This window comes from Hypomesus transpacificus, unplaced genomic scaffold (genome assembly GCF_021917145.1).
Source record: "Hypomesus transpacificus isolate Combined female unplaced genomic scaffold, fHypTra1 scaffold_195, whole genome shotgun sequence".
Lineage (NCBI taxonomy): Eukaryota > Metazoa > Chordata > Actinopteri > Osmeriformes > Osmeridae > Hypomesus > Hypomesus transpacificus.
In genome coordinates this window covers 19957-47245 of record NW_025813740.1, presented here as the reverse complement: position 1 = coordinate 47245, position 27289 = coordinate 19957, and the positions used below count along the sequence as shown (strand labels likewise).

The 27289-nt window shown below is 50.0% G+C and overlaps 1 protein-coding gene across 1 annotated transcript in view; it reads left to right on the top strand.

Moving 5' to 3' along the window:
* Positions 1 to 814: 814 nt before the first annotated feature.
* The window catches only part of hmcn1 (hemicentin 1), a 45506-nt gene continuing 19031 nt past the window's right edge, over positions 815 to 27289 (top strand). Inside the window, exons 1-17 of the mRNA XM_047052058.1 lie at positions 815 to 1469; positions 12234 to 12304; positions 13053 to 13211; positions 13300 to 13422; positions 14037 to 14208; positions 14430 to 14536; positions 18540 to 18660; positions 18937 to 19200; positions 19294 to 19438; positions 19787 to 19908; positions 20385 to 20654; positions 23432 to 23573; positions 24462 to 24589; positions 24919 to 25032; positions 26653 to 26811; positions 26907 to 27101; positions 27179 to 27274. Of these exons, the coding sequence (XP_046908014.1) occupies positions 1208 to 1469; positions 12234 to 12304; positions 13053 to 13211; positions 13300 to 13422; positions 14037 to 14208; positions 14430 to 14536; positions 18540 to 18660; positions 18937 to 19200; positions 19294 to 19438; positions 19787 to 19908; positions 20385 to 20654; positions 23432 to 23573; positions 24462 to 24589; positions 24919 to 25032; positions 26653 to 26811; positions 26907 to 27101; positions 27179 to 27274 (2650 nt within the window). The 5' untranslated portion in view covers positions 815 to 1207. The remainder of the gene's footprint in view (positions 1470 to 12233; positions 12305 to 13052; positions 13212 to 13299; positions 13423 to 14036; positions 14209 to 14429; positions 14537 to 18539; positions 18661 to 18936; positions 19201 to 19293; positions 19439 to 19786; positions 19909 to 20384; positions 20655 to 23431; positions 23574 to 24461; positions 24590 to 24918; positions 25033 to 26652; positions 26812 to 26906; positions 27102 to 27178; positions 27275 to 27289) is intronic.

The window sequence follows — 27289 nt, the reverse complement described above, 5'->3', positions numbered from 1 at the left end:
CCCCTAGTGCCAGCAAATATAACTGCTCTTCAATACCCCCATGTTGTTTTATTGGTAAATAAAACAATATATTTAAGGTTGTTTTAGAAAAATAAGGTATACGAATTGTTATTGTTTGATGTTTGTTTGATTCTTAAAGCATTTTGTATTTTCCCACACGGAAATATACATGCATTATTTGTAGCGTGTTTTTTTGTACAAAAATGATCACTTAGCTTTTAATTAACTACCATGCAATTAGGTGGGTCTTTTAAAACACTTATGACGTCCGAGTGAAACCTGAGACTAATCGCTCTATGTTCAGAGACACTCTATTGACGCAGTTCCCATGACACAAGTTAAACCATGTCCCGGACTAAGTCACTACGTCTATAGAAACTCCACAAAGGACGTTGTCTGTTTGGAACAAGACCTCTAATCTAGAAATAGAGGTTTGTTGAACAGTGTGTTATATGTTATACCTATAGATGGTGCCAGAGGTTCAACGGATGGTCCGTTTTATCGTTTCCCTGCCCAGTGAACTGGAGGGTCTGAGATTCTCAAAGCCTACAGGTTTATATATATATAAACTCTGCTGATTAATCCTAAAATGATATTGGCCTGGGGTAAATTAAAATGAAACTGTTTTCTTCCCGCCAATTATTAGGCCCGTTTGATGAAAAAAATAAGTTTAAAGAAAGAGTATAAACCAAACTTATGCCGGATTAAAAAAAACAAATTATGTACACGATTCCACACTGCTTCTGCACTTAAGAGCGCCGACCTCTTTACGCACAAGATCAACCGTCCCCACTTCTGCTGTCCAATGAGAGTCCGTTAATTTTGTCTTGAGCCTTCTTCTCCTGAGCTTTGACAAAGGCTCTCCGAGCTGAAACAAGGGCTCCTGAGTCGGCAGCTCCTTCTTAAGTTTCAAGGAGGACGAAAAGAAGTTTGGAGGGACTGCGGAGAAGTAGAATCACTCGCATAGAGGCAGAGGAAGATTGAGGGCGCAGGAAGTGCAGCATCTTGGACAGCGCCGGGGGGAATTGTTTTCATCTCTTTTTTCGACTTCTCTTTCCATTGAAGAAAGAACAGACGTTTTCATCACTGTTTTGTCACGGGTTTAGAGAGCCAATGTCGCTCCCTTTACTTCGAGATTCATCATAAGGTTCCGACTGGAAAATAGACAACTATAGCATTTAGTTATTGTAGACCTTTCGGTCTGAAAATGGGCACCAGGCTATTGTTCCTGTTGCTCGTGCAGGTTCTTTTAGTCGTTTTTTCCTCCGGTCAGGACACCAGTACCGAGGAGGCCAAAGAGGACATCCCGGAGGGTGCGTCCACCTTGGCATTCGTATTTGATGTGACTGGCTCCATGTACGATGACCTGGTGCAGGTTATCGAGGGGGCATCCACGATTTTGGAAACGTCGTTGAGCAGACAACAGAGACCTTTATATAACTTTGCTCTGGTACCCTTTCACGACCCAGGTAAACTTAATTTTTTTTAACACTTTTACCGCAACTTTTTATGAAAGCACGCCAGTATTTATCTGTCTCTTACGTGTGTGGATGGGTCCAGATGTTAACTAGCTCTGTTGTCAAGACTAGACCTGCTCCGAAACATAAGCACACAGAGACGTGAGAAATCTAGTAGTTTACTCAGACTCCGGGCTCTTAATTGGTGACGTCCTCACACCTCAAGCTAAGGTGACTTCGAGTTTCCACCAACGCAGATGTTTTCATGTTCTGTCACTTATGCATTCTGTCAGTTAATATGTGGCTTTGACCGTTGTGTCCAGAGGATGTTATGTGATCTTTTCCATGCTTTACCTGTGCCCCTTATTGCCTCTGCCCCGTGCCTTGGAATATATTATTTAATTCCTAATGCGCAAATAAATTATTTGAACTAATTTGAATATTCTAACCATTTAACACTATTCGTGATACTGTCACACCTTGGCTAGGTAGCCTTATTACATAAAGGTGCTTTTTTGGGCCTAAAACCCAGCTGAAGGTCCGAGTCTGTAATTAGGTTCAGCAGAGAGCGAGGAACTCATTCAACTACTCCCTAGAACGTAAACAAAACCCAATGGTATGGTTTGTGTGCTGGGGTCGAGGTGAGAAGTGGAGGCGTCGACTAGAACGCTCGGTCAACACCACCGCAGCGCGCGATACAGACCGGAGCGCGGGGGAAGGCATTTTGGAGAGCTGTGTGCGCGCTCTCAAACGCAGGACCCAAGTGAGGGAACCCCTGAACGTGCATCACGTCAACCAGAGGCTGTGCTAAATGCATTTTCGTTCGGTCCCCTCCTGCACGCGCTCTGGAATGCCTTTCCAAGATACGTCTGGTTATGTTGTAGATCACAATACTGTAACATAACCAAGATTCTTTTTTACAGAACAACGAGAGAGAGAGAGAGAGAGGGTGGGGGTTCTTGTGAGTTCAGTATTCCAGATGTGCTTGCTCCTCTTCTAGAATTCAGCATGTCAAATTCTGAAAGCTTTTTTTTTTCTCCTGTAAAGCCTTGATCCTGTCTCGTCCTTTGGGCAGTGCCAAAACAAATCAAAAAAGGGAAAATGAGGAATGCGCGAAACACAACTAATCTATAGATCATGAATTCAATTTGTTTGCATGCCTTTGAAAATACAAGAAACATTCGACTTATGGGTAAACCATAAAGAAACAACCCTGTTGACCAATCATCTGGCTCATTAACATTCCCTCTTAACTACTCTCAGAGCAACCAAAGGGATCTTCAGCGGGTACAACTTCCTGACGGTGTCCTATTGTGTCCTATTGTGCCGACCAACAGCCACAGTTCAGCTACTTTTATGAGGATGTTAGAATCTGTTTCTTGAAATCCCTTAAGGGAGACTGAGGAATGATTAGTGCTGCACAGAGCCATACCAGCAAAACAACTCCACAGTGTCCTCGTAGTCTTGTCCGCTCCAGCGCTCCGCCACGGCACAGAGGCAGATATGCGAAGCTTGTTATTTTTAGGTTTGAGTTTTCCCCCCCCTCTCTCGATATGTATCCATTTTCCCCCCCGCTTTCCATCCCAGATACAGATAGATCCTGTTTGTCTTGGCTGGTTTTGAATCGGAGGCCTCAGCCACCCTACTGTTCCTGCTCCAGTCTCACTGAGTCAACATGCGATGTGTGTGAGTGTGTGTGTGTGTTTCTGTGTGCATGCCAAGCACTACTTGTGTGTGCGTGCGCGTACATGTGTTTTTGCGTGTCGCTGTAAATGTTTGTGTGTTTGGTAGGGGGTGGCTGGCTTTTGGGATCAGGCTCGTATGGAAAGCACTCAGGAAGCACCCCCCCCCCCCACACCCCCCACCCCTCTCTTTCTTTAGACAGAACGAAAGAGAAAGACAATGAAGAAAAAAAGGCTAATTTCAGGAGTCCGTTTACTGAGGCACAGGGATTGTGTTTATACAGCCTCTGAATGGCAGCTCTCTGCACTGTCGAGGCACTGATAGTGTCGGGGAAGGGCTATGCTAGGCTTTCACTGTAGCATAACCCCCTGAGATTTCCCCTTGGCTGGGGGACAAGATGCCATCAAGCCTCGCTATACTGTGACACGGGAGATAGCTGCACAACAGAAGCTGGAAATTCCTGTCTTGTTGATATTGGGCTGATAGCTAGTTGGGCCCCCAAATTAGTTTCCGTTGGCAAGTGATGTCTTCCACCACCCCCACCCCCCCACATCCCCTTAACAAAGCCATTTCAGTTTCCACCTCCTGGACATCAGTGCACACACATGTTGTCTTGTAAACATTTACATGTAGTCATTTAGCAGATGCTCTTATCCAGAGCGACTTACAGTAAGTACAGGGACATTCCCCCCGAGGCAAATAGGGTGAAGGGACAGGGACCGACTTCATTTGGCACGGCCGGAAATCGAACCAGCAACCTTCTTATTGGTAGCCCGATTCCCTAAGCGCTCAGCCATCTGACCCCCCCTCACCTCACAGTGTGATGGTGTGATCTGTCTGTGCCTGTCTGTGTGTTTCATTGGTGGAGGTGGAGATGGGTCAGGGCTCGGTGTCGTAGGTCGACCGCTGGCAGACTCAGGGCGAGTTTTCTTCCATGGATCAAGCAGAGGTTTGAATGGTCGTTTTGTGTTTTGGTGGTGCTCCATGTCTCCCTCCAGCCCTGCCTTCCCTCCGGAACAGAAGTGTTCACCAGCCTGGCCGGCTGAGACCGACCGCTCCTTCATCACCTCCAGGTCCTGTCCTCTCTCCCCTGTCTTGTTTCACTGCCATCTGGCGGTTGCTGAATCTCTTGATCTCCAAAGACGTTCCACTTTGGTTACGCCTCCCCCCCCCCACCCCCCCTTCCCCCACACCCCCATGATGGATGTCTGGGGTTGGGTCTTTGACCGAAGCGAGGGGCGTGGAGTCATCAGAGGTGATGACGGGATCTCTGTCGACCCCCGCGGATGATCAAAGCCTCCATTGTCAGCGCTCCGGAATCTTCCGCGTCCCCCCCCGTGTCTCCTCCGTCTCGTTTGTTTAGCCCCGCTCACGTCAGGTTACTACAGTGGACACTCAATAATGATGACATCAGGGAGGGGGGTAGGGGGAGTTAGAGAGGAGCGTGTCAGAGGACAGTCAGACCTTCACCGTTTCATCTCTCTAATTACCTGCCTGGAATATTAAAATAGCCTTTAATTTTTTTCAGGAGCGCTCGCTCGCGCGCCCCTTTTTAGTATGCCTTGGGCATCATGAGACCAGTGTTTTTCCAGACTCTTCACCCTTGTAGTTTACTCTGGGAGGTTAACTCCCCCCCCCCCCCCGCCGCCCTCCCCTCCAGCTTTCATCTTGGAAAACCTGCATACCTGAGGCCATGTTGGGCCGCACCACAGATTACCCCTGTTGGCTTGTGGTTTCAGTAGGGGGGGGTTCCAGTGCTTTGCAAGTCACAGTGATGACCTTTGTGTAAACACTACTTAACCCTTTTTCATTTAAAGGACGGAGGTAGACTTTAAGGTAACTTGGTTACCTGTCCGTTTTTTCTTCAGTCCGTGGGGTTCTGGGTCATTCCCAGCTGTGCACTGCTCCAGGGAGGGTACGTCCCGACTCCTCAAACCCCAGGCCCAGCACTCCTCCTGGGAAGACCAGAGGTCGGACGTCCCCTTCCGGACCCCTGGGGGTCTCAACTGCCTCCTTTAGAACCTCGTTATGATTTGGATTAGGAGATAAACCCCCCCCCCGTTTCCCCGATGACCGGTGCGGATCGATGAGGTCACGCCGTTCCTCGTGTGACCGTCTGAGCGCCAGCACTTGAACTCGTGATGGCGGAAGAGAATAAGGGGGAAGAGGAATGTAGGAGTTTGGGATGGGGGAGGGAGGGAGGGAGCAGACAAACAGGGATGATCTAGGGATGATTTAGGCCTCAAGGCCTGTGTCTGCTACTGATTTAATGTGTCTGTGTGTGTTGTGTGTGTGTGTGTGTGTGTTGGAATCATGGGGGAGCGACGTAGAGCATTAAGGTCAGACATTTGTCGTCCTCTGATTGGATGAAGCTGATTGCTGATTGGTTACAGGTTTAGGGAGCTCTGGACGTGAACTCAGAAATCCCTCCCAGCTTTGTCGTGGTCGTCGGGGCAACTGATGGGTTTGTGGTCAGGAGTAGCTAACCGTTAGTTCGTACCTCTTTTTCAGTTACCTCATTTTTAAATGAGTCTCGTATCATTCAGCGCCTCGGTTGTGCATGGTTCACTGTGTTATGCAAGCGAACCTTGTCAGCTACACGTCAACAGTGACTGCTGTGATGACAGCCACTGCTGTGATGATGCTTGATTTATAGGTGCCAAGGTGAACCTCGACGTGAACCGTGATTGGACATGAACGTCTGGTATCTGACCTTTGACCTTCGACCTTCGCTCTATACATCGTAATGTGTTTTTTTGGGGGTGTTTATGAAGCCGTGTTCCGTGAAGGTATGTTTTCGTTGTTTTGCGTTGGTTGTCTTTGCCGCTGGGAAAGGAATGAAAAGGTAATGTTCCTGTTAACTGGGCTAGCTGCACCTGCAGGCAGGCAGGAAGGATGGAAATAAGGAACTCCATCAGGAACAGAGCGAGAGGAGATGATCGGTTGCTTTTGGAAGTCTATGCTATTAGCTTCCAACAGAACTTGTGTTTGCCAGTTATCGAGCAAGCAGCTTTATTACCCATGATGAGAAGCAGAGACTCTTGGTGAGGTCTCTGCAGGGCCCTTTCATAAGGGCTTTTCCCAACACACTAGTTTAACAGTCAAATTAAAACATCTTAACGCAGAGATTAATGTCTAGACGCTAGTTATGAAAGACAGATCTTTATTGATATGTTTAAAAAAAACATAGATTCTGGCAAACTCATTTGGAACATATTAGATTTACCTCCGTCTAGAAAGTTGTGCCAAATGTGAATGTTCCCATGGTTTGCGATGACGTGATCTCATGTTGGATGTTTCGAAAGGCACATTTTTTCCCATTACCTTGTAAGCTTCTCTTGTACACTTTAGTCAAAACATGTGTATGGCCTGTCTGGAACTGGGCTGGCTGGTGCAGAATGACATGTGCCATGTTTGGCTCAGCCTGTAAAGCCAAAGTGCTGTGGGTTCTCCTGGCAGTAAGTTTAAAAAGTCGTCTTGTGGTTTCTTTCCTGTGTGTGTGTGTGCGTGCTGTAGGTTAGTGTGGTTAATGTAAGTTCGTGGGAGGAACAGCTGAGGCAGTCCCAGACCTCTTCATGGTTTTCCTCTCTCTCTGTCTCTGTCTCTGTCTCTCTCTCTCTCTCTCTCTCTCTCTCTCTCTCTCTCTCTCTCTCTCTCTCTCTGTGTTTCTGGTTTCCCTCCCCCTTGTTTGCTGTCTGGTTCTGTTTGTGGAACCCTCTCTCGCTCTCCTTCCTCTGCTCCAGGGGAGCTGGCTCTGTGGTGCTGAAACGTTTCCTGCACGGTTGAAAACTCACCATGCGCCCGGCTAGTCAGCGTCTCCCGCGCACAGAGGGGGAGAGTGAAACGCTAGCGCAGCAGAAAGAGAGGGGAGGAGGGAGGGAGGGCACTAGGTAACCGTACTTTAATGGGTGTCAAGGCCTTAATTCGGGATGAATGGGCACAGCGTTTGTCGGCGGTAATGTGTTTCCAGAGATAAGAACCTGTGTAATCTGCTCCATCTGGAACAAACACCGTCACTGGGAACGGCTTTTGGGTTAATAATCAGTGTCCTCTTCAAGAGAAGGGGATCTCAAAGTCATTTCTCCATCTTTCATTCTGTCTTCCATGCCCCGTTCTGTCTACTCTGAGAGGACAGAGGGTCTTGTGTTCCACTCTGTCCCTGAGGTGACCACCCGATTTAAGGTTCTTCTGAGGGAGACAACGTGATGAAAGTGGAAACAGACTGATTCTTAAAGCGAGAGCTTTTCCCCCTTTTTTCTGGCATGTTTCCCAACACCCAGGCAGACGCTGGAGCGCCCGGCAGTCTTGCCCCTAATCTGTCCCAGCTGCCAACCTTGTTTACCCAGACTGCCCCAGTCCGCGCTGCCTCAGAGTCCAGCCACCGGACTGTAGACGGAAGGGGTCAGGGGTGGAGAGAGGTTCAGTGAGCGTCACGTCCCAGACTAATACACATCTGAACGACGACCCCTGCAGACGGAGGTCTCTGTGTGGTCTCTCGACCAAACCCATTCCATTCATCAGTAAGCCTCTGTCACATATTCATGTCATCCTTCATACAAGCTGGGGGTCAGATGGCTGAGCAGTTAGGGAATCGGGCTATTAATCAGAAGGTTGCCGGTTTAATTCCTGACCGTGCAAAATGACGTTGTGTCCGTGGGAAACGCAATTCACTCTACTTGTCCCTGTACGTACTGTAAGTCGCTCTGGAAAAGAGCGTCTGCTAAATGACTACATGTAAGCTCACGCGTCGTGTTTTTCTGCTGTCCCACACTACTGTTCCACACACCGTCTTGCCAACATCTGAGAATGTTTATACGTCTATTCCAACAAAAGCGCTATTGTGGAGGCGGGATCCTATTGTCACAGCCAGCGTTCCTACAGTTACAGTATAAGCAACGATGTGGTAACGTGTTGAAATCATCATCCTCTCCCATGTCGTTAGACCCTACGATACATTTATGATAACTGATGCGTTTTTTGGACCGCCTAGCTTTGATCACTCACAGATGTCCCACCGTACTGTAGCACATCGAAACTTTCGGTTGGGTAACACTCTCTGGCATTGCGTCCGTGTGACTAAGATGAAAAATATTCTATTTTAGGAGGGGTGTTACAGTAGCATTTATCATTTAGTCGTCACCTATGAAAGAACTGTTATTCCTGCATCAGCTACATTTAATGTGGCTGTTACAAAAATGACATTATGTAGTAGAAAGTACAGCTAAACAGGAATCCAGCAGTCACTGGCTAACTTCTCTGTACAGAGACAGAGTACTGAAGTCACTACAGTACTGAGGTACATGAGAGGAATGATGCCCCTTGTGGTCGTGTTCCAACCTCCCATCCCCCCATCCCCCACCTCACTGTCTGCTGAACATGTGGCTGTCTCACTGTTCCAAGCATGGGAGACGGTGTCGGACAACCGTGTCCGACAGTTTTATTAGATTCCTCACACACACACACACACTAACACAGACACACACACACGGACTCACGCACTAACACAGACTCACAGCCATGTACAGACGCACACACACATGCATAAAAACACACACACACACGTAACACACGCACACACACGCACACACACGCGCAGATGCCAGCGTCACTTGAAGGTGAAGACCCTCCTCTGATGCCCCCCCCACTGGAGGCTGTGGGCCGCTCAGGACCAATCACGTCCAGCCAAAATTGGAAGCAGACCCCCGAGTGGTGGAGCCCTGGGGCATATCCTGACTGGGACAGGCCCCTCCCCCTTCTCCCACTGATGTCAACCATCACTGACCAGAACACCTCTACTCCCCCTGTTAACAGCCTACACACACACACACACACACATGTATATAGATTCTCACGCACCCACACAGATACCGACAAGCATACACAAACATGTCTGCTTATGTTTCTGTCAGCAGGCCACATGAATTGTCCCGCTATCCAATGGAAAGCTTTCACATTAGTGTGCTTGCACGTGTGTGTGTGTGTGTGTCTGTGTGTGTTTGTTTGAGGTTAAAACTGACTGGTGGTTGATCTTCAGGTAGATGGAAAATCCTTCAAAGCCTGACACGTGTTGCTAGGACCGCTATTACAAATCTCCCTCTCAACAACAAAAAAAGCATCACACTTGTCGCTAAACTTGACATCCTGTCTTTAAGCCTGAGCAGGGAACATGACTGAGTGTCACCACTGATTTGGTGGTGGTCGGAGAGTGGTCTGAGTTCAGGGTTACTGTGGTCGCTGCAGATCGGTACTGTCACAGTGCAGGATCTTGGGAGCTCTGTGATTGGTCCTTTATGGAGTCATTGTGTGTTCGGATGGCCGGGGCTTTGCATGAAGGAATTAAAAAATGAAAAGAACTGTTCGAGGCTGTTAATGTGATTGTTTCCACAGCTATATAAACTCCTGAGCCTGTGGCCAAGATATTTGGGGGGGGGGGGGGGGGTAGGATTACTTTCCCAGACTGTTCTGGTAACTATTTTACAACGTTTATGTAACATATTGTTTGTGAGGAATGACACAGTCGTTCTGTTTTGTTGTCTGTCGACATAGGAACATGTTTTTTTCTTGAACAATTGGACTTGAAGCATGCCTATTTAAATATACAAGGATTTTTGTGACCTTCCTGTGAGATTTGTCTTGGAATTCCGTCTGTTGTTATTGCTGAAATTAGTTTGTTGAAGGTACATTTCACAATTCTCTAGGAAATTTCCAGCAACGTTTATCTGAGGAGGTAAAACTGAGATTGTGCTGGAAAACTGCCCTGTTTGTTCCATCCCATTAGCCTCTCTGTTAGCGTTTACAAAAACATGATTCCTATGCGGATTTAATTAGCATTACTTCTGGTAAATGCTGTGAAAATGTGGAAGGTAAAAACATCCGGAATCAGGAACAGTTGTTTTTGGTGTTTACTGCGTGCAGATTGAGTCAACCTCATTTCCTTGTTGAATAAAAGAGAAAATGTTTTGAGCAGATCATTATTTGTCTTGTTTATGGTGGATAGTATATCTTTGTTTCATTCCTCTGGTCAGACTTCAGAGCATTCTTCCAAACTGAGTTCACACACGTGTCCTTTATGGCTCTAATGTGTTCTTTATCATCGAGAAAACACTTCAATCGTTTCCTGTTTAGTGACTTTGAGACTGACCCCAGACACCGGTGCATTGCTGTCGAGTTTTTACAGATCAGGAAGATGACATCATCCAGACATTAGTTCGGAGGTAATTTAAGCTCTCGGATGATTTCATGAGGTTCTACAAGGATCCGGAGAAAGTTTCTTCAAGGGTCTGCAAAAGGTTCGACAAGGTTTCGGAGAAGGTTTGATTGTTGTGACCCGCATCTTCACGACAGTGTTTTTTTGCAACATCTGAAAAGGAAAAACCCAGCTGTCACAAGCCTAAGGGTTACCATGGTAACCCGTGCCAAGATTCAAAGAGTGGACCGAAGAATACCCATCACAGCGGCCCATCAGACAAGGCATGGGAACACCATGTCAACTTTTCCATTCATGAACGTTTAAAAAAAAACTTGAGATCTCCTTTCCATTCAGAGCAGCCAAACACATTTCCCTGTTAGTTTTAAAAGTCTTCTTTGATCAGCAGAATGTTCCCTCTCTCCACGCTCCATGGCTGCCAGAATCAAAGTCTTTGGAAAAGACCTCACTGGTTGTTATGCATTATTGAAGTATTTGTTTGTACAGTATTTTTCATAAAGACTTCTGATGCCATTTGCCATTGGACTTTACGTAAATAAACCACCCAAAAGAAAAGAAAATGTTGATGATTAAAAGTTTTTTCCTCTGAAGAATTTGTTGCCAGGACATATGGTGCAAAGTTGTGTTGACTTTAAAAGCGTTTGTTGACACAAATCCAGGAGAGTAGGGGTTAAACACTTGACAAGTGAAGATTTGTCCTGAAACGTTTTATTACGAAAGAAAGACCCTCAGTGAAAATCTGGCAACATGCAGCCTGCCCAAATCCACCTTTGTGTTTCGACAGATTGGAAGCTAACTAATGAACCGGTCAACCAGTTGGTCGTGGTATAGGGCTAGGCCTAGCCTATTTGTTTGAAGGATGCCAATAATACACCAAACCATTCCTACCATGACCAAGTTCTGTATTGTCTGGTTCCTTGTTAGGCAGCTACTCAAATGTAATGCAGCTGTTGTAGGCTAATTGCCCTTCTTTAAACAAGGAAACTCTTGTTCCACCAATCTGCTTGCATCGGCAAAAAGAAAAGAGAAAAGAGAAAAGCCCGTCTGTTTGTGTAGATTGGGCGAAAACCGTTTCTTCACATTCGTTCCTCAGCACAGCTGTTGTGGCTGAAGTCACTCGGAATTCGGCCTCGAAAAGACTTTGCAGCTCGTTAGCGGACGGAACAAAGTAAACTGAGAAATGCGACTAGCGACCCTGACCGGAGAACAGAGGTGACCGGGGGGGGTGACGTCACCGACACGTTTGTGGTGATGCCGGGCTTTTATATGGGGTAAAATATGACAAGTTCCAGTGATGACACTACGACATACCTTAGTCATAAGGTCATCCCTGGGACTCATCAGCTGCCATAGAGCATGTCGGAAGGGGGGGGGGGAAGGGGGGGTGTTGAAGTCTGTTTAAAGCTAGGTCAAATACAACTCATGGTGTGCCCATACAAACTATGCGAGTTTGTTTGTGTGTGTACCTTTCTGAAGTAGTTAAGTCAGTTCTCAGTACTATTTCACTGTATCACAAGGTTGTTCGACCAGTTAAATGTTCGAACAGCTCTTTGTGTATCTCTTCTCATATTGTTCTTCTCACTCTCCCTGTTCTTCTCCCTCCTTCTTTGCTTGAAAGTCTCGTCCACACAGTCTAGTGGTGAGAGATCTGGTTTCCTGTCTGTTTACAGGAAGCTCGCCGTTAGTCCAGTTCAAGAAGTGACATTTGAACCTGGACATCCGCACTCCCTCGCCAACACAAATATTTGGCCATAACTAGGAATTCAGTCAAAGAAACTATTCCAATTATTCACATTATAATAGGGATGTTTGTCTGAACTCCCATCTATCACAATTAATTGTCTGTTATTAAAGTTTAATGTTGGATTTTGTATGTTTCTTTGCAGAAATCGGACCCGTTACCATCACAACAGACCCAAAGAAGTTCCAGTATGAACTCAAAGAGCTGTACGTGCAGGTAGGTTGAGGAGTTAACCAGACCCAGAGACTGTTAAACCTGTGGACCACCTGGTCCAAACACAGATTAATTGTCACGTCTTCGAGTAAACAACCTTTTGAGGAACATGCGTTGATATGTCTTCCAGATTTTCCGTCGTATTTACTAACACAGACAGCCAAGCCAGGGTGTTGACTAGAAGTTCAAATTCTTACAGAAACGCTTCAGTGGAGGAAGTAGCCCTTTTTGTGCTCAGTGCTGTGACATCTCACTAAACACAGATTTGTGCTCAGAGTGACATTGAACTCACTAAACATTGAAAGGTTAGCCAAGTGTACTGTAAGTCAACCGCAGTCTGGTGAACCACACTACCACAGCTCCCAGTCCAGAGGATGTCAGTGACTTCTCTTCTCTCACAGGGAAAAGCTATATTGAGCCCCTTCATTTTCTTAGTGTGTTTGTGTGTGGGGGGGAGGACTGGGGCACTGGGGTTATTGGGACATGGAGGGGAGGGCAGAGGAGTCCTGACATACCATCCGTGTGCTTTGGAAACACGGACCAGACAGTTCCAGATGTTCTGCTGGAACATCGCGGCTCCATTTCCCCTTCGCACAAACACCTCCTGGAATCCTGCAGTCTCTCTGGCCCTGGTCACCGAGGGAAGCCTGTGTTGCTTGTGAACGTTGCGGAACGTTGTGTGTTCTTGAACGCACAGACATGACTGTAGTCCAGCGCAGCAGGAGACGACTCACTCCACGTTTGTCCCCAGGGAGGTGGAGACTGTCCAGAGATGAGTATCGGTGCCATCAAGATCGCCCTGGAGATCTCCCTCCCAGGGTCCTTCATCTACGTCTTCACCGACGCGCGGTCGAAAGACTACAAGCTCACGAACGAAGTCCTGCAGCTCATCCAACAGAAGCAGTCTCAGGTGTCCCCTCTCTCACCATGGTAACTAAGCCAGTGTAAAGCCATATCATGGAGGATTCAAACTTATCTGTGTGTGTGTGTGTGTGTAGGTGGTTTTTGTGCTGACAGGAGACTGTGATGACCGGACCCATATCGGCTACAAGGCCTATGAGGAGATAGCTTCCACCAGTTCTGGACAGGTGTTCCATCTGGACAAGAAGCAGGTCAACGAGGTAAGAGAGACCGTCGAAAGCCTCTTTCAAGTCCCTTTTACAAAGGGAGCGCGGGTGGAAATAGACGAGCTGGCGGGAATCAGGAGGAACCTCTCCAGTCCCTCAGAGTCCCACCTGCCTCTGTGACCCCCATGCCCCCCCTCTCGGTCTGGCCCCAACAGGGCTCTCCACACCTGGCCCTGGCGTGCACAACCTCCCCCCCCTCCCCCCCCCCCTCCACCCTCCCCAGACAGGCCTGTCATTGGTTTCCTGGCCGGGACTGGTAACAGCCGTGATGTTGCCCAGGAGAGGGGCTTGATGGAGGGGGCATGTGTGGAGAGAACAGGGCCTGAGGGGGTCAGAGGGTCAGGCCTGGGGGGGTCACACAGGAGCTGGAGGGGGTCCCCGGGGTCAAGGCACATGAGGGACTGTCTTGGCGACACCTGTTGATTGGGTGACCTGGCTGCTCCGGGAGCGTTGACAAGGGGGGGGGGGGGGGCAGGTTTCCGGGGGCGACGCAGTAGGACGTCAGCGGGGAATGCGATGGCTGCATGTTTAGAGAGCGTTCTTTACACGGAACGTTCCGAGCTGGAATTCACCCCCCCTTGCCCCCCATGGGGGGTCTCGTCATGCAGGTTCTGAAGTGGGTGGAGGAGGCTGTTCAGTCCTCCAAGATCCACCTGCTGTCCACAGACCACTACAGCGGGATCAGCAACACCTGGCAGATCCCCTTCGACCCCAGCCTCAAAGAGGTCACGGTGGCCCTCAGCGGCCTCCAGCCTCTCATCGAGATACGCAACCCTCAGGGTAGGCTACCTCACTCCCCGAGACACACACACACACAAACACACACACACACATCCACACACATCCTCACACACGACATGTGACTAATGGCAACATGACTAATGCCTAACAATTTCCTAATGAATTTCTTGATCCCATTCAGCTCAGTTAGAAGGACTTTAAACGCCGTGGTACGAGACACGGACGTGCTTTACAGGAATCTGTGTCGTATGTGTTGACAGGAAAGCTTCTCAGGATAAACGATGGCCTGCATCAGCTCCTACACATTCCTAACTCTGCCTGGGTCGTCAGCATCAAGAACCCCGAGCCAGGAATGTGGTCCATAAAGGTAAACAATGTTTTTCCCTACCTGAGAATAACCCTAAAACAGGAAATCTGGGTCCGGGGTCATTTCAAATGACTTATACAGGTCAGTGGTATGGCCTAGCCATCATTTTGAACCCCAGGAGGGACCAGTCGAACGGTGCCCTTGAGCAAAGCACTTAAGCTGAATTACGACTGCCATCCGTCAAGCCGTGTAAATGGAGGGACGTGTAATCGATAAGCCATGCGGGGCTGCTCTAAGTTGAAAGGTTCCTCTGACCAAAGGAAAGACACCAGGCAACTCGACTCCAGAAAAAGCCTTTTTGGAACTGTCAGCGAAGGCTGTTCCCCCTTCTGGAGGGAGACACATGCAAGGTCCCAGGTGGCTGACAGTGCCGTGTCGTCGTGTCTGGGCCTGGAGCTTCCCTCCCAGGCCCCCCCTGCTCCTCCCTCCCAGGCCCCCTGCTCCTCCCTCCCAGGCCCCCTGCTCCTCCCCCCTGCTCCTCCCCCCTGCTCCTCCCTCCCTGCTCCTCCCTCCTGGCCCCCCTGCTCCTCCCCCCCTGCTCCTCCCTCCCTGGCCCCCCCTGCTCCTCCCTCCCAGGCCCCCCTGCCCCTCCCTCCTGGCCCCCCTGCCCCTCCCTCCCAGGCCCCCTGCCCCTCCCTCCCAGGCCCCCCTGCCCCTCCCTCCCAGGCCCCCTGCCCCTCCCTCCCAGGCCCCCTGCCCCTCCCTCCCTCCCAGGCCCCCCTGCCCCTCCCTCCTGGCCCCCTGCTCCTCCCTCCCTGGCCCCCCCTGCCCCTCCCTCCCTGGCCCCCCCTGCTCCTCCCTCCTGGCCCCCCCTGCTCCTCCCTCCGGGCCCCCCTGCCCTTCCCTCCTGGCCCCCCCTGCCCCTCCCTCCCGGCCCCCCCTGCCCCTCCCTCCCGGGCCCCCCTGCGATGGAGGAGCTGAAGCGTTAACGTCCAGCATGGTGCCGTCTCCATCAACGTCAGACGAGAGGAAATTACTCGCATTTTTACCTGAGTGATATCCTGAGGTCCACCGAGGCTGCAGACCCGGGAGTCCCGCGATGCCAGTTTCTTTCGTCCTTCTCACCGCTGCGTCGAGGGGGAGATTTACTAAGTAAAAGGGGGTTTAAATGAGTTATGAAGCCTGGCGGTTTGGTTGTTGTGGTTGGACAGGAGAGCGAGCAGTGGGAACAACACTGGTTTGGCCGTTCTCTTCCTGAGGCTTTGGTCGTTATTATTTCACCTCGACAACGTCGCCCTCTGATGTTGTTGTTGTTGTCGGGCAACATCACCGTGGCAACCGTTCCTTGAAAACGCTCCGCTTCGCCGCATGATCGCTCTTTAGTCTCTTTCAAGTCTCCATCTTATCGTCCTCCTCATACTCCCGTGACACTCCAGTCCGACATCGTGACCTCAAGCCTCCTGCACACGGATACCGTGGACCCGCTTGCAACCTGAAGAACTTGTTATTTGTATTTCATTTAACCTTTATTTAACCAGGAAGTCCCATTGAGATTAAAAATCTCTTTTTCGAGGGAGACCTGGCCAATGGTATTCACCTTGCAAATCTGCCAGGACTGCTGTTTGTATGTTTTGAAAGGGAAAAAAAAACTTGTTATTTTATTATAAATGAGCCGTCTGTCAGAACGTTTTCTTACAGAGAGAGGACAAATGGAACCACAGCATCAAACCTGGCCGGCGTTTGATGTATTCCTTTCTTACCCATAATGCTCGGTGGCTGCTGCTGTTCCTGTTCTTGTTCTTGTTCTTGTTCCTGTCGTTCCCTCCTGTCCCTCAGCAGCACTAATAATAACCCTCTCCTCTCCAGCTGGGCTTCCCAGGCCAGAGGAACGCAGCCTGAGCGGAGCGGGGACACTGTGCTCTGAGCTGTGCCATGTTGTGTTTCCCCTGTGCTAATGAGCCATGACCTTAACGTGTAGCACTGTGGTCATAGAGAGAGTGTGTGTGGCGTGTGTGTGGTGTGTGTGTGTGTGTGTGAAAGAATTTGACCCTTTTTTTAATCTGCCTTTAATTGGTGAATTTGGATTGTTGAACACCAATCGCCCTCAGCTTCCTCTCAGCACCTCAGTTTTCCAGACATCTCTCAGATGTGCTTTCAAGTGGTGTGTGTGTGTGTGTGTGTGTGTGTGTGTGTGTGTGTGAGTGTGTAGGGCTAATTCCCAGGGTTGTCTCTAGCTTGCTGACCTGAGCGATGAGTGCGTCTTGGATTCATACTGGTTGGTGTTTTATGGCCCATGATAATAGTTTAGGAAGGTTGTAATTTGAAAAGTATGCAAACAACCCTAGAGAACGAGCTGTGGCAGCCTGCCTCTCTCTCTCTCTCTCTCTCTCTCTCTCTCTCTCTGTCTCTCTCTCTCTCTCTCTCTCTCTCTTTATCTCTCTCTCTTTCTTTATCTCTATCTCTCTCTTTCTCTCTCTTTCTCTCTTTCTCTTTCTCTCTCTTTCTCTCTCTCTCTCTCTCTCTCTCTCTCTCTCTCTCTCTCTCTCTCTCTCTCTCTCTCTCTCTCTGTCTCTCTTTATCTCTCTCTCTTTCTTTATCTCTATCTCTCTTTCTCTCTCTGCCTATGTCTCTCTCTCGCGCTCTCTCTTTCCTTGTATATCTCTCTCTCACTCTCTAATCTTCCAAGAGCAAACACATCAAAAATAAAAGAAACAGCAGGACTGTATTTGTAGTGACTCCAGGATGGTATCTCTTGCCAGATAAAGAGAAAAAATAAAGAATGTTCCTGATTTTCCATGCATTAGTATTTCAAGATGTTCAGAGACGACCAAACAAACAAGCTCAAGTAGTGTATCTGATCAGTTTTGGGTCCGTAACAAATCAACAAAGTTGACTGTAGTTGTGAAGACCATCCTGCCTTTTTATTACACAATCTTATGGTCCTTAAACCGATCATAGTTTCCCCCCAAACCCTGTAGTCACACATCCTTGCCTTTTCTTTCTGGCAAACTCACCCCTCTCTGGTTTAAGACAATGTCCCTAGGAATCCCTCCCTCCCTCCCTATATGAGCAGGGCCTGGGTGTATCCGGGCTGGGACATGGATGGATTCATGACAGGGACAAATTGAGGGGCCCCATTGTCTCTCAGGGCGTGTTAAGAGTCATTCCCTCAGTTATGACTCCATCACCCTTCACTTAATGACTAAGTGGGCTGACCAAGCATGTCATTCTCTGACAGCCATTAGGATGTCAGAGGAGTGACGTGTTTTGTTCTTTAAGGGTTTATGACATTCTCAGATGAGACTGATAGTACCACCCACAAACTGGCCTGTTTTTCATGTTTATAGTAAGCAATGGATACAGTATGCATACGTACATATACATTTATTTTCAATGACTGAATTATTGAAGTATGGGGTATGAAGATCACAGTCTTTCAAATTAATTATTTTGAATGTTTTGGTTTGAAGAGTCAGCCAAACAATTCAGCACGGTGCATTTTGAGAAAGATAACTTCATGCGTTAGATTATAGTATGCTGTTTCAACTAGGGTGAGGATCTTCCACTTTTCACAGACCTGCGTTTCATTGTAATTACTCGGTGTATATTTCAGTCTGGCTTCAAAGGAGACTGACTCTTATAAACACGACACAGCTCATCCTCTCTAATTATAATACTCCTGTTTGGCTGATTAAAGCAGAACAGTCAGGTGCTCGTGGTATTTGTGAATCGCTGATTTTTGATTTGTTTCTACATAAATCAGCAATGAGCCTGTTCCACTGTCTGGGTTTGTTGTCTATGCAGGGACACGTGCTCTTGACTTACTTGAGTCTACATGGCTTGTTTACACACACAAGCAAATAACTGACAAAATATTCCCCTCAACAAAATGTGCAAAAGATCTAGTTTATAATAAAAAAGAAACATTTAGAGTTCAAGCTGGAGACATTGCTTTTCTTAGTAGCACTTCCTCTGACACAGTCGAGGGATTTTGAACATTGTTAGTTATTTTGATGCCTAGCTCTATTGTAAATCCTGAACATGAATATCTTTGTGTACGCAGACAGCCAGTGAAGGCAGGCATTCAGTCAGAATAACTGGACTCAGCACGATAGACTTCAGGGCGGGGTTTTCCAGGAAACCCACTCTGGATTTTAAGATGACCTCCAGTCGACCAGTTCAAGGTCAGTGAGGTTGCGTGTTGACCTTCTTTCTACCTTGTGTTTTGCAAAGGGGTCAATGGGATGTTTGTTTTAGCGCTTCCATTTAGGATACCTGCTGTCTTTTTGAGTTGAAAGGATGTTTGGTTTTTGAAAATGTTTTTGGATGACGTGACAGTTAGCTTCCTTCCATTGTCCGACTCTTCACCCTCTGTTTCACCTGCCCCTTCCTCCCCCTTCCTCCCCCTTCCTCCCTCTTTCTCCCCCTTCCTCCCCCTTCCTCCCCCTTCCTCCGTCCAGGTATCCCCACCCACATCTTGCTGAACACGACCGGCTTGTCCCCTCCGGCGCGTGCCGATAGGCTGGAGCTCCTGTCAATCACGGGCGGCGTCCTGAAGACCCTCCCCATCCGTTACTACGCCGACCGCAGGCCGTTTGGCATCTGGAACATCACCGAGTTTGTCCCGCCCAGCGAGGCCTTCTTCCTGCGGGTGACAGGATATGATGTCGACGGCTTCCTGTTCCAGAGAGTTTCCAGCGTCTCCTTCTCCAGCATCGTACCCGGTCAGTCATTCGATCGATCGATATCAATCCATGTATTCGATTCCAGTCAAAACTCATGAATGGATTCCCCCCTCCCCCCTCCCCCCCGTTCAGGTGCCCCAAGGGCCCTGATGCCCGCCACCACCCCAGGCTACTACCTGCAGAGCGGGGGCATCACCTGCCACGTGGACAGCCTGATCCCCTTCACCCTGCGCTTCACCAGGGACGGGGCCCGGCTGGGCGTGGACCAGCTCTTCAAGTAAGACACGCCCACATCCAGGGGGGGGCGGGGAGGGGGGCTGCTGGGCGTGGACCAGCTCTTCAAGTAAGACACGCCCACATCCAGGGGGGGGCGGGGAGGGGGGCTGCTGGGCGTGGACCAGCTCTTCAAGTAAGACACGCCCACATCCAGGGGGGGGCGGGGAGGGGGGCTGCTGGGCGTGGACCAGCTCTTCAAGTAAGACACGCCCACATCCAGGGGGGGGCGGGGGGGGGGGGGGGAAGAGGATATGGGATCATTAGCACACTACTGAGACATGCACAAGCTGGTGAAGGTGTAGCTGGGTTCTGGCGATGTCTTCAGTCCATGTCTCGTCTCTCCCCCCAGGGAGTCTGGCAGTGCATCGTGGGAGATTGGTCAGGTGACCCTGAAGGACGAGGGCTACTATGAGTGCATCGCCATCAGCAGCGCTGGCACAGGTCGAGCCAGCACCTTCCTGGATGTTTCAGGTATGGTGACGACAGACTGCAGCACCCGCCGGTGTATCAAGCACCACTTAACCATCATTAACAGGGAGTCAGATGGCTGAGCGGTTAGGGAATCGGGCGAGTAATCAGAAGGTTGCTGGTTCAATTCCCGGCTGTGCCAAATGACGTTGTGTCCACTTCACCCTACTTGCCTCGGGGGGAATGTCCCTGTACCTACTGTAAGTCGCTCTGGATAAGAGTGTCTGCTTAATGTAAATGTAAATGTAAAAAATTAACGGCAGTATCAAATAAACACCTTCATTCAGAATGATTTAGTACGCAAGGGACAAGGGTTAGATTCATGGTCCGTTGGACCTGCACACTCTACAGTAACATTGGCTTCTTATCGAACCCCAAAAAATAAATCCAGTGGATGAAAGACCCCCACACACACACACACACTCTCACACACACACACACACACACACACAGACATCTAACGCACTCCCCCCCCCCAGAGCCCCCTCCGGTGGTCACCGCGTCCGCTAACGTGACCGTGTCCCCCGGCTCCACGGCCGTCCTGACCTGCGGCGTGGTCAGCACCGTGCGCTTCAACCTCACCTGGCTGCGGAGGGGCTTAGACGCCCGCCTGGACCCCAGAGTTTGCCCCCTCGCCAACCTCTCCCTGGAGGTGCGCGCCGTCGCCGTCGCCGACGCCGGCTGGTACGAATGCGTCGCCGTCAACGAGGGAGGAGCCACAGTTGAGCGGGTGTATCTGTCTGTGCAAGGTGAGACAGGAAGTGAGACAGGAAGAGAGAAACGGCACCGTTAGCTGTGGAACGGTCGTCTGAAATCGAGGGCTGGAGAAAATGTATTGTGCAGGACTGGTTTGTGTCTACTGTATGTTCCTGTATGTGTGTGTGTGTTTATCTAACCACACACTCCCACAGTATCCCACTGGAGTGTGTCTGTGTGTGACGTTTGGAGATTGACGGCGATGGGGAATAGGGCTCCTGGCATAACAGCCTGCCCAGCTCCCAGACCCGACATGATCTCCCTGCACACCGAGGCCTCTAGCACTCAGACTAATACTTTATGGGACGCGTGAAAGTGATCTGAAGCCGCGCTCGCTAACTCTGGAAGTTCCATTCAGGAGAACCTCCTAGGGCTCACTGCGCCGTCTGCGTTCTAGAAACTCTCGGAGAGGCCAAATCAGTAACACGTTGTCAGACAGACGGGAGCGAGCGGGGTTCTCTGGCCCGGGCGGGCGGCTGGTTGTGGGCCATCCAGGGCATGGGGATGTGAGAGTATGATGATGGACGCCCTTAGCGTCAGCTACGGTCCCTCGAGGACACCCCTGGGTGGATGAGAGGAAGAGAGGGATGACAGAGAGAGAGGATGAGGGGTGACATAGAGAGAGAGAGAGAGAGAGAGAGAGAGAGAGAGAGAGAGAGGGAGAGAGAGAGAGGGAGAGAGAGAGAGACAGAGTGGGAGGGAGGGAACTTCTCAACCAATCACAAGTCTCAAGAACATCAAGCCGTTGCTCGACACGTGAACTAACGTTTCGTAAGCGGAGCAGGACAGACCAGTGTGTCGTAAGTTCAGCTGTCTGTCTTTGTGCCTGCTTCGGGACCGTGGTGACAGTTTGGGACAGGCCCCAGACCTCTCTCTTTGACACCAGGTTTAAACACAAGTTTGGAGTGAACCCCACAGGCAGGCCCTGTCATTAGCTCACCTCATTGAGTGATAAGTTGCTCAATTGACCTAAAAAGTTTCCCAGGGTTGGGTGAGGGATTGAGTACATGGTGCCCTCCTTGTTTTGTGTAATTATCCCCCCCATCTCTCTTTTTCTCTTCTTTTATATGTTTCTTTCTTTCTTTCTTTTCCGCAGTTTATCTCCCTCATTCATCCTGTCTCTCTCTCTCTCTCTCTCTCTCTCCCCTTCTCTGTCTCTCCCTCTCTCTCTCTCTCTCTCTCTCTGTCTTTCTCTCTCTCTCCTTCTCTCCTTCTCTCTCTCAATTTTTCTGTGTCCCCCTGCTTAGCTGGTCTCCCCCCTCTCTCTCTCCCTCTCCCTCCTCTCTCTCTCTGTCTCTCCCTCTCTCTCCTTCTCTGTCTCTCCCTCTCTCTCTCTGTCTCTCCCTCTCTCTCCTTCTCTGTCTCTCCCTCTCTCTCTCTCTCTCTCTCTCTCTCTCTCTCTCTCTCTCTCTCTCTCTCTCTCTCTGTCTCTCTCTCTCCTTCTCTCCTTCTCTCTGTCTCTCCCTCTCTCTCTCAATTTTTCTGTGTCCCCCTGCCCTCCTGAACAGCTGTCCGCAGGCCCCTGCGTTCTCTAATCACCCCAGGCCATCCTGTCCTAGTCATTAGGCCCGCTTTGAAGTGGTCCTGGGCTGCTGACAGTGGAGAAACTAAGGGACAGGACAACTCTGGAGGAACTAAGGGAGGGAGGGAGGGAGGGAAGTGCTAAAGACAGGCCTCGTCAGAAGACATAAAGGGTGCTGAGTAAGGGTAGAGGTATGGTTCTGTCCTTAAAGCAAAGCCCCTGGTCTTAGATCCAGGGAACACTTGAATAAGTTGTTTGGAGAGGCCAGGTACAGTCACTGTACTAACCAGGTCGACTTAGAGGCCCAGGTGGCACCGTATAGAACATCAGTCACACCTTGTAGATTTTACCTTGAGGTGCTGTGAAGATTCATGGTTGAATTCATCCAGTGACACTGGATCTCAATTTGTTTGGAGGTCGAGGTTGTAATATATCAACTAGGGTAGGAGCTGTTATATGTATGACAGCAGAACTGAAACCAGGCATCAGTCGACCTGAGTTAGGGTTTAGCCCCCGGTTAATACCCTGAGAGGTTGATAGATATACAGCTGCTGTTTAGTAGCGTACTCCAGCTCACCTTCCTTCCAGAATATTCTACGCCTTTTTAACTCTTCACAGCGTCCAACTTGCAAGTGTATGTCACGTCTTAACGGGTATCCAGAGCTATCGTCCAGTCGTCAAGTACAGTAGACCTGACTAGCACATGTAGCGAGGTCATCTGGAGGATGAAGTTAAGGTATCCAAGCTATGAGGCAATCAAAACAGGAATGACATTTAGGCCAGATATATTTCTGCAAGTTCTCATCTTTGAAAAGAGCAGAGCCTGGTGTGGATGGGCTCCGAGTTGGAAGACACAGCACCGTTTTTTCTTCTTCTGGCAACTGAGAGGAAAATCGGGAAAACACACTTTTGGGGATGAGTTACACATCATGAATCAGTTGGAAGATTGCTGAGGATTCCGTGACTTAGCGGTGTCTGGCATCAATATTCTCTGCCCTTTTCTACTGATAAAAAGACTCGATGATGAATGATGTGCTGTGAAACATTACTGCGTGTAGTTACGGCTTGTGCTCTTAACATCACAGTTAACAAAGAACACTTTTATGGTTTATGGCAGCGTAAAGCACTGGGTGTGTATTTGGGAATTAAATGTTTTCAGGGGGCCCCCACATCTAATCACAGAACACGAGTGTGAAAGCTTATTTCACGGCTGGTTGTGCTGGATGCTGAACTGGTCTTGTGCTCCAGAGCCCCCGCAGGTGTCAGTGCAGCCCAGGAACCAGACCTTTGTGACGGGGCAGGAGGTCCAGATTAGGTGCCTGGCCCGGGGCTACCCAGCACCCTACGTGGTTTGGACCCACAACACCATGTTCATCATGGGCACCAGCAGGTGAGGAAGGTCATGACCTTTCACCCCCCAGACAGGTGAGGTGGGGGGCGGAGGTCAACGAGGATACTTAATTTTCTGCAGACCTGTCTAAACTGTGAAGCTGTGAGTCTCAGACTTGCTGGGGACACACCACAGGATAATCGGGCCGATTTCCCCCCTTCCGACAATCCTCGGTAATGTCCCGATTATCTTGATGGTTCTGCAGATTTTATCAGATGTTCCCTTGGTGTGAGGTGTGTTAAGAGTGACCACACACTGTAGGAGCAAAACGGCTAAATCTAGGATTTTTTGTCCTCATGTTTGTGGTCTCTCACAGTTTGAAAATCTTATAAGATTTTTAAAAATCGTTCAGTGTGTCCCCAGCATTACACTCAGCAGTAAAAATAGACGTTTCACCTGAAACAGTTGAACGGGTCGTTATGAAGCTCAGCAGGAGCCTGCTAACGAGCTGTCATTAGAATCAGGTGTGTTGGCACAGGGAAACGTCTAGAACAAGGCGTCTCCAGCCCTGCTCCTGGAGAGCTACCTACCTGCAGGTTTTAGCTCCAACACTAATCTAGCACACCTGATTCTAATAATTAGCTGGTTGATCAGGTAACTAGTGTTGAATCAGGTCAAGGGTGTGGTTGGAGAAAAAACCAACAAGCTCACCAGGAACAGAGTTGGAGACCTCTGATCTAGAACATGCAGGGCAGTGGGTCCCTGAATGTTTGAGAACCACTGAATGAATGTTAAATCATTAGAAAATATTAGAAATTAAATATATTCTTACATTAATATTATTCATACATGATCAAAATGATAAATCATGAGGTATTCTGAATGACTTCATATTCAGGGTGTGTTTCCAGTGGCTAACATGTGGTCCTTGTGCCCTGCGGTGCCCAGACACAGGATGAGTCCTGACGGGACTCTGGTCATCAGGAACACGGAGCAGAGAGATGCAGGACAGTACGGCTGCCTGGCCAGCAACGCAGCTGGGACACACACACAGACCTCGGTCCTGTCTTATATTGGTGAGCTCACACACTCTCTCACACACACACTCACACACAGATACACACGCACACAGATACATGCTCACACACACACTCTCACACACAGATACACCCTCTTGTATTCAAGTCAACATGAGTCTACACTGTTGGGGGAAACCTGAAAATGACTCTGTTAACAAGCACTTGTCGATACACTTGAAACTTGAACACGCACACACACGTCACCACACACATACATACACACACACAAACACACGTCACCACACGCACACACACAGATACACACACACACACTCAGCTCAAGCCTCCGGCCCCAAGCCTCTCTCTGTCCTCTGCTGTTCTCTCAGAATCCCCTGTGGTGACAGTGGCGCTGAGCGAGCTCCTGATTGGTCTAGGGGAGACCACCATCATGGCCTGCTCCACCTCCGGGATCCCTCCCCCTGAGGTGTGGTGGTACAAAGGTACGTGTGCTCCTGACGGGGCCCCCAGAGCAGGGCCCCCCCTGGGGGGTCAACACCGGAGAACTGGTTTATTCTCTTATAAAACGTCCAGTACCGACTGTACACGCATGGACAGAAGCAAACACACACACACACATTCTCCTGAAGTACTCACACAGACAAGTGTCAAGTGTCCCCTGTATAAATCTTCGCTCCTCGCCCCTGGACAGCCAGGCAGGAAGTTGTGTGTTTTATAGAGTGCAGCGCAGGGAGCAGAGGGTTTTAACGACCGCTGCACAGGAAGTGTTCCTCCGACACCTCTGACACACCCTGCTGACTCTGAGAGGGTCCCCCTCTCACTGTGTCGCTCTGGCCGTCTTTAGACGAGTCCCTTTCTCAACCCCTCTCACTGTGTCGCTCTGGCCGTCTTTAGACGAGTCCCTTTCTCAACCCCTCTCACTGTGTCGCTCTGGCCGTCTTTAGACGAGTCCCTTTCTCAACCCCTCTCACTGTGTCGCTCTGGCCGTCTTTAGACGAGTCCCTTTCTCAACCCCTCTCACTGTGTCGCTCTGGCCGTCTTTAGACGAGTCCCTTTCTCAACCCCTCTCACTGTGTCGCTCTGGCCGTCTTTAGACGAGTCCCTTTCTCAACCCCTCTCACTGTGTCGCTCTGGACGTCTTTAGACGAGTCCCTTTCTCAACCCCTCTCACTGTGTCGCTCTGGCCGTCTTTAGACGAGTCCCTTTCTCAACCCCTCTCACTGTGTCGCTCTGGCCGTCTTTAGACGAGTCCCTTTCTCAACCCCTCTCACTGTGTCGCTCTGGCCGTCTTTAGACGAGTCCCTTTCACAACCCCTCTCACTGTGTCGCTCTGGCCGTCTTTAGACGAGTCCCTTTCTCAACCCCTCTCACTGTGTCGCTCTGGCCGTCTTTAGACGAGTCCCTTTCTCAACCCCTCTCACTGTGTCGCTCTGGCCGTCTTTAGACGAGTCCCTTTCACAACCCCTCTCACTGTGTCGCTCTGGCCGTCTTTAGACGAGTCCCTTTCTCAACCCCTCTCACTGTGTCGCTCTGGCCGTCTTTAGACGAGTCCCTTTCTCAACCCCTCTCACTGTGTCGCTCTGGCCGTCTTTAGACGAGTCCCTTTCACAACCCCTCTCACTGTGTCGCTCTGGCCGTCTTTAGACGAGTCCCTTTCTCAACCCCTCTCACTGTGTCGCTCTGGCCGTCTTTAGACGAGTCCCTTTCTCAACCCCTCTCACTGTGTCGCTCTGGCCGTCTTTAGACGAGTCCCTTTCTCAACCCCTGCCTGGGCCTCGGCCGTTCAGTGACTGCGACCCTGAGGAGTTATGTCGTCGTTCGCCTCTAAAGAGGATGTTCACGACTGGAGGGGTTCCCTTTGTCACTTAGCCAGCTGTTCACTTGAGATGGCCGGCTTGTTGCCTGAAACATAAATCTGTCTCGGATTCGGAGATTCTCTGCTTTTCGTAGTCAAGACGTTGACAAAGAGAGGGATGGGGAGAAATATCCTTGAGTGAACGAGGTTGGGATCCCCACAGTTCCCTCCCCCCCCCTCCCACAAACTCACGTCGCTCGTCTCCTCTCCCCTCGGTCGATGGTTCCCGGTCCCGTGTCACCTCCAGGCGACCTCCGGCTGCACTCGTCCGCCTACCTGAGCATCGACGCCCCGGGGGGAACCCTGACCCTCCAGGAGACGCAGGACATGGACGCTGGAGACTACACCTGCGTGGCAGTCAACCCGGCCGGCACGTCTTCCGGAAAGATCTCCCTGGACGTGGGAGGTACGGAAGAACCTGGTCACTTCCTCGTGGACGTGGTTGTCTGGGGTGTCACGTGTGTTCCTGAGCTCCTCTGTCCTCCTCTGACCCCCTCCCAGCCGCGCCCCAGTTCACCCAGGAGCCGTCCGACGTGGCCGGGGACATCTCCACCAACGTGAGCCTGCCGTGCCACGCCCGAGGCCACCCGCAGCCCCAGGTGACCTGGAGGAGGGAGGACGGCGTCCCCCTCTTGGTCCGGCGCCCCGGCCCCAGCAGCATCACCCAGAGGAGGGGAGGGGAACTGCAGATCACTAGTGAGTTTGTAAAAACGCTTACGCAAACACACACACACACAGAGACACACACTAACCTGACTGTCTGTGTTGGTCAGATCTCTGGGTTGAGGATGAAGGGGTATACGTGTGCGAGGCGCGGAACCAGTTTGGGAAGATCCAGACCCAGGCCCGAGTCACCGTTACCGGACTGGGTAAGAGACCTCCAC